This window comes from Cottoperca gobio, chromosome 10 (genome assembly GCF_900634415.1).
Source record: "Cottoperca gobio chromosome 10, fCotGob3.1, whole genome shotgun sequence".
Taxonomy (NCBI): Eukaryota; Metazoa; Chordata; class Actinopteri; order Perciformes; family Bovichtidae; genus Cottoperca; species Cottoperca gobio.
In genome coordinates, this window is record NC_041364.1 from 10,649,897 (window position 1) to 10,657,475 (window position 7,579).

General features: G+C 41.2%; 1 protein-coding gene across 5 annotated transcripts in view; it reads right to left on the bottom strand.

Moving 5' to 3' along the window:
• Positions 1–1,830: 1,830 nt before the first annotated feature.
• mid2 (midline 2) overlaps positions 1,831–7,579 on the bottom strand; it is a 139,199-nt gene continuing 133,450 nt past the window's right edge. For all 5 annotated transcript variants that reach the window (XM_029441492.1, XM_029441494.1, XM_029441490.1 and 2 more), the window contains 2 exons: positions 6,005–6,212; positions 1,831–5,671 (listed from right to left, as the gene is read on the bottom strand). In XM_029441492.1, coding sequence (XP_029297352.1) covers positions 5,248–5,671; positions 6,005–6,212 — 632 coding nt within the window. In that variant the 3' untranslated portion in view covers positions 1,831–5,247. The remainder of the gene's footprint in view (positions 5,672–6,004; positions 6,213–7,579) is intronic.

Consider the following 7,579-nt stretch of genomic DNA (forward strand, 5'->3'; position numbering starts at 1 on the left):
AATGTAATTATGGGTTGCTCCAATGGCTTGCTTGCTTGCTTGCTAGTTGGCTAGCAGTGTGTGGGAGCAGAGACAGAGTGAGCATCACAATTAAATGGATGCATAGGCCTCCAATCCCACCAACCCACCTACCTAATTTATGGACTGTACCGGTCGGAGTTAAGGCACTGAGGTTTGTAATCCATTACTACAAACCCCTAAATATTGCTTTAAATGTACCTAAAACAAATAACAACCATGATACGTGATCAGCTCATGGATGTATGGAGAAAGGTAACAAGAGAATACCGTAGGCTGAGATTAAACCTCAAACCAATATTATCACGTTAGAGAACTGAGGTCAGTCGAGTGGTGTTAATCTGTCCTGCAGCAACACTTTATTAATTTAATAAACTAAATGTTTTGGCTCGATAAAGACTTTAAAAACTCCCTTGAAAGTGTTAGATGTTTTCCCACGAGGCAAAATCTTAAATCAATATTGTTGCCGTTTGTACCCGACAGGAACAGGAACAGGAAACTTGTGTTGAGTTCAACAATTTTCCCATTTCGCATTTTCAGCTGACCTTCTGTGCAATGAGTTGGAAGTGTATAAACTGAACTCTGTCTCGATTTCACCCATAATTAGATAATAATTTTCATGAAACTACTCGGGAGTAATTTGAAGTTAACCCATTAAATAAAGCATTACCACTGTGCAAGACACTGAGTTATATCCAGCCAAACAGTGGGTGCAGTTGTAATAAGTTTTTGTTCTCGACTTTGTAACCTTTAGGCTACACATATTTTACATGCTGTATAGTATGTGCCATCTATTTTGAAGACACCCGCCTCTTCAATAGTGATGTTACTGTTGAAGGCAACATAAAAGTGTTCAGAAACTTTGGGGGAAAATTTGTGCAGTATGGCCTCAGGGCTCTTGTGTAGATCATTGTTGGCAGACTTTGGGCAAAATCCATTAAAACCTTGAAACTTAATAAACTACTCACGGGTCCTGGACTGTTTTTGGACTAACAATTTTTTAAATCACATTTTCTAGCTTTAGGTTAGACATTTGCACAGATTGGGACCAAACTATCCAGGTCATGGGTATGATGTATATGTGTGAGGACATATTGATGCCTGAGGGAGATAATCCATCTTTTTAGCCGGGGTAGCTGTGCCTTGCTCTAGGATATAGCAGGGCAGACACAGGGTCACCTGGTCGAATACGTTTGTTACCACCATATTGTTCGTATCTATATCCACACACTTCAGGGTCAGTGTGTGTGCGTGTGCCATGTTTGCAGGCAGTGTTGGGACCCATAATATACAGTACTATATGTTGTAGTAATGAGGCTCTCGTGCCAGTGATGACTAAGAGCTCAGAGTGCATAGTCCTACTAACCCCACTGAGCGCTGGATGACCTGCCAGCCCATTCTGCCTTTAACCATTTCAAGGTTGAGCCCTTTTTTGAAGCTCAGAAGCATTGTTCATGCATGACATGCATCTCAAAAGGAGATTTACTACAGATCTTTATATTTTCATAAGCCAGGTTGCATGCTTAGATGCATTAAATCATCACTATCTTAAAGGAAGAACTTTTATCATTGAAGCAAGTGCATTTGAACGGTGATGCATTCACTTTCCATTGTACATATTTAGGTGAGTATTTGTAGGTGTAGCTGCGTCTGTATATAGGTATATGAATGAATTTGTGTGTGTATATATACTGTATACAATCATATCTTTTTGAATAGTTGCATTTTTGAACATGTTAACAAATAAATGCAATAAAATAAAAGAGTTGTAAAGGCAACACAGCTGAGATAAAGAATCGTGAGGCCAACACATTTGGGATCAGACTTTTAATTGGACTTAAATTCACATAAATAACATTGGTTCATATATATTTAGTATATTATACAACTTTATATAATATATATTTCCCCCTATGATTTACAATCCTCTCTGGCTAAAATTATCTCTCATATCCACGGAAACAGACAACCTTGCATGAATGCAACGCTGCTCTTTTTGTGCTGTTTATCAAGGTCCAAATGCCAAAAGGAGAGGAGAGCGTTTCTCATGAGTTGTAAAAAATAATTTTCCAAATTACACAGACAGAAAAAGCAAAAAGGAGAATCTATTGCATTGTCTCTAGGGTATTACACTGCACTACAAGGAGTGGGTAGCTATTGAAAATCATTCACCGTATATATTTTACTGTATTGACTTGTGACACAAAGAAAGAAAGAGCACTGCAAACTATCTGATATGCATGATAATGAACATTTCATTTCCAAGTGTTCTTCTCATGGTTTCTTTTTTTTTTTTTTAAGAAAAAAAAGAGAATATGTTTGACTCAAGATAAGAAACCCCATCATGAAGATAAGGAAAGATTTATGAACCCGCAGCAAGGTCACATAATCATGCAGTGACCCAGCCAAGCACGCTTGCACAGATGAGTTGAGCATGTCTGGATCACAAATCAACATTTGGCCGTTTCGAGCCTGTGACCGATATTGTTCAACAAGATGGGTGGGTATCTGGAAGTCAGGTAACATTCACTAATCTCCCTGACGGAAAGAAAATAACCCTCTCCTTGTACTGGAGCTCCTCCTGCGTTGCGTTTGACCAGTGGACTATCTCTGTTGCCTTTAGGACTTACAGTATGAAATCAATACCTCCATCAAACCATCATGACTGACCCACCATCGCACAGCTGCCCTAAATGACCAGGTGAAAAGGTGCACTGGGAGGCCATGACATATTTTCATTACCTTTCCATAGCTGAGTGTTTTACATCACTGGATCTTTGCTTTAACTCATCATTAAGTAACCATGGCTTCTAGCATATATGATTGAAATTAGTCTGTGTTTCAAGTCGAGCAAATCATATCCTGTCAACACAAATGTTACATAACATTCAACATTAAGTACATGGTGATGTGTAAAAAGAGTGAAAATGGCCACGAGGTGTCAAATCTAACAAGACCCTGCTACAGTATGTAAGACATCTGCTTTTATCGACTACCTCAATTGTCACTTTTTCACAAGCCCTCCTACTGTTTCCTGCTAAACAATCTGTTAAATCTGCATACACTATAAGACACATTTGATTGTCTGGATCAGAGCCACTACCTGAATATCAAGCCAGAGAGAAACTGTCACCCACACAAGGCCTTTAAATCCAAATAAAAACCACACAATGGATCCAGCTTCAGCTGCTATTTGAATAGTGATGGGTGACCAAAGGAGGTCAAGTCTATTGTAAGCAAATGTGAAGGTGAGTCAGTATCTGATGAAAAACAAGATTTAGTGAAATTAAATGAGCTAAAATAACCCAGTAAACCGGTGTTGGATCCTACAATGTTTCATGCATTTATCACGACAAGGCCAACCTAAACGAAACATGACATGTGTGTTGGTTTGTGTGTGTATGTGCATGTGTGTGTGTGTGTTAACAAATCACAGAGGAAAACACAATCATGCCATGACATTGCGACAGACAGCAAGTTAAAGTGTTAACCCCCTCCTTCCCTGAATAGTCAAAAACAGAGTGATTTTCTTTTTTAAAACAGCTATTAGTTTATCATTTCATCATGATAAAAATCGCATAAACATCACCGTAATCATATCCCTTTTCTAAACAAGATAAAGTTACTATATGCTATCGAAAAGAGCCACAGGGAGGGAAAGTCAGTGGTTGTGTTCAAAGCACAGTGAAGAAAACGTTTTAACTTTACAGCAGGGGCGTCTGCTTCAATTCTTTATAAAACAGTGTTTTATAGCAATATACTGTTTTATGGTTAATATCCAGTATTAATAAGTATTGACAATAAATCATTCTTTTTAAATATGAAATGAAAAAATAAAGTGATATAGATTTTTTGGAGAGGTGAACACAACCAGCAGTAGTGCTAGTTATCCCTTTCCCTCCCCATTACATCCCTGCCACTCAGCTCCATCTACTTTAATACTCATAGAGGGGAAATAGTGTTAATTAAAAAGTGCATCATGAATATGTTGAGATTAATAATAAAGTAAACCATCTTTTTTCTCATAAATAACACTTTTTTCCTCTAATATTCAATAAACCTCTTATTATACAAGTCACATGATGCAAATCTGCCCCCTGTGATCATATTAATATCTGGGAGCAACGTTAACACTTCCTGAAACTTGGAAGCTACAACCTGCCAATACAAACAAGACTGCTGCGTCAAATGTAGGCGGAAGATCAAGGAAAAGACTTAAGCAACGACCACTTACAGCTACTGAGGCTACAACATGAACAGTGATGTGATGCAACACAAAAGTCCACAGCTAGCATGTAATTGCGTTAGAAAGATGGTAGCATCTACTTCACACAATAAAGTGGACTCAAAAAAGGCACATCAACATCTAAAAGGAAGAAATGTTTTGGGACATACACTTTCTTGTCCAGAGTTAGAAGATACCATTCTCATGTGCCGCTAAATATGAAGCTAAGGCCAGCAGGCCGTTAGCTTAGTTAAGCTAACGGCCTGCTGGCTCTAGCTTCATATATAGCGTACACACCTGAGTGGTATATATCTTCTGATCTAACTCGCAAAGAAAACAGATACCGTAATTGTATTTTACCATAAAGTCAGACTATTCCTTTAGCTGTTAATTCATTTAAAATTAGTTTTTGTCAAATTTAGTTCACTTGACATATCGCACAACCTAAATTAGACAGAAACATTTAAAATAAAGTTAAAATGTCAGAAGATCCTTCACTAGGTTTTCTTTTTTTTTTTTTACCTGCCTCTGCATTGTGCTGTGTTTTTTTGTTGTAATCTACAGCAGGTGATACATAATCTCACTGTTCACATGTTGTAACTTCAAACTCTAAATGGCTGATGAGAACATCCACTGCTTGGTCTTCTGCCTAGGAGTTACATCAGGGGGAAGTTAAATCAAAAAGGAAGACCTTAAATGGTCAACAAAAACAGATGTCCATCCCTGCCCACAGTGACTCCAGGGCATGAGATGAATTTTAGGTCTGCTGACATTTTTAGTCAAGAGACCTTGTTCCCATTCACTGATGAATTTGCAAAACATTGGATTGTTACAAACTAACAGGACTGACATTTTTCCAGACTGGTGTGCATATCTCCAACACTTTCTAAATCCACAAGAAAGTAACTGGTCCTCTCTTTATGCAGAGGATAGAGAAGAACTCAGTCACACTGTCAATGTCACCGGGCCTGAGTGGTCCCTGCTCGTCCATTGGTGGGCCTCTCTCAGTGGCAGGTCTTCATCCCGGTCAAGTATGGTGACTCTTGTCGGCACAGGCCCATCTGCTGCTGTTGCTGCTCTAGAAGATCTGAGGCCACACCATCGACAAAGTCGGGGACGGGTAGCCCTGAGAGTATCATGACCGACTTGTTCCAGATCATGAATGTGGGTACAACGGGCAGGAGGAAGGAGATTTCAAAGGTGTGAATGTGCTGGGAGTTCATGGCATCATGGAAGGACAGTGAATTGTTGTCGTAGTCCAGCAGGACACCCAGCCGCCTCAGCTGCAGGCTTGCCTCCACCAGCATCTCCTTGCCATCGTGGCGCACCATAAAGTTGTTGTTGCAGCGCGAGAACACCCATGAGGACGAGTTCTTGCCGCTCCATTCGTTTTTTGGGGCTGATTTGTAAGACACGCCGATAGCATACCTGCAGGGAAGGAACATTTTGGAATGCATTAGTGATCCGAAACTAGTGTCCTCCTTAATGACTTTACTTGCACTGTCGAGCTACCTCATGCTGAGGACACACAAGATAGGCACGGGCCCTTTGGGTCTTTCCTGCATGAAGAGGTCTACTTCAGAGCCAATTAGTGAAAAGAATATAAATAGGATAAGAGTATACACTGTGTGTGGTGAGTGTGTCTGTTGTGAGTGGGTTGCATAACAGCCTAGATTTAAACTCCCTAAAGAAATATATTTTGGTTTATCGAGCCTCCTGGCTGGCTTATATAATGCACTCTTTTGCATTTGCGTTTCTTACCATGTGGACGCTCCAAGCAGCACCTCCCAGTAGTGGCACCCGCTGTCAATGAAGACATTACCAGCTGCACCATAGGAGCCCGTGCCGCTGAAGCGCTCTGGGGTATGGCTCTTCTTCAGCGAGCTCTCGTCCTTCTCCATGGTCAGACAGTCGTTGGACAGACGCAGCTTCTTGTGGGCCGTCTTTGGGTCTAACTTGAAGGGTTGACCTGCAAGGAGACAGAATATGCTTTAAAGGGACTATGACTTTGTGTTGGAAGCTAACGTTGCTAATGCTAATGATCACGCAATCATCATTATCCCTAACATCATTTTTTGGCAAAATACAACATCTATCCAAAATCAAAGTTCAGAAAGTGTCTTCCTGAAAGGCATACAATCTGTAACATGAACATACATAGAGCATGGATACATGAAAAATAACTACATTAAGAATAGTATATCAAATTGTTCAGAAAGTGACGGAGCTGAGAGTAAGAATAGAAATTAAAGCAAGATTTTAACTCAGAGCGGCAGAAAAATAGAAAGTGGGAAAGTGCTCGCAGAGAACTCACAGAGAACTCACAGAGAGAGACAGAAGAGGAGAATGTTTGAAATACAAGGGCGAGAGTCTAAACTTCAAAGCCTCTCGCAGCCTTTGGTGAAAACATTTTATAACAGTGGAGGAAGCCACCCAGCATTCTCCTCTGTGCCTACCATCACACAGACTTGGAAAGTAGCTGAAGGAAATAGCCTTCACTTCCACTGCAGTAAGGAGCGGTCGCGGCTATTCAGTGGAAATGCTCCTAACCGGTTGGAACAATTCAATTTACAATGACACCAGTAATTTGGTTGTAATGGGTGGAAAATTGAGACAGTAAAAGTAGGTGAGTGGCAGAGAGAGAGAGGAGTTAGGGAGTGAGATGGAGAGGAGAAGTTGAGGGGATAATATGAGGCCAAAGATTCGGTTGAGGGCCCCTTCTCTTCCTCACCATGTCCGTGATATGTGTGAGTACAGGCTTCATGGAGGTCACCCACGTCCCTTCCAGACCTGACATTTAACTCTGACACCTCTCATCTCATCTCTCAGCCTCCCTGAGCCTCACACAGCTTAATGAGCGACACAATGAGGACCCCGACTCCTCCTCCCCTCCCTCTATCTGTCCTTCCCTTCATCTCTCTTCCCCCATTCTCTCATTCTCATCCTCTCTCCTCTCTCACACACTCTCCTCCAATAATCCATGTGGCGAGTGTGTGTTACCGCGTGTGGATATGAGACGACGAGGCCAATGTGCTGCTGGCAGCCAATTACATTAATGCGCTCTCTTCTTTGAACTGCTTATCGCTGCCAGCGCAGCCATTTCCAAACACTGGGGCTCTGTCATGCCTTTCCAGGGGATGACTCCTGAGAGCCCAGGCTGGGCCCGAGGTTTGGGAAGAGGAGACGCACGTGACGGTAGAGGACAAGCAGACACACACACAGAGCATCAACTCCGGCCTACACACAAGCAGATGTATAGTAAGCCAAGTGGAAATGTTTTGAGTCAACGCCAGCATGATTCTTGTAAATGTAAAAAGTCATGCATAATAAGCTTGG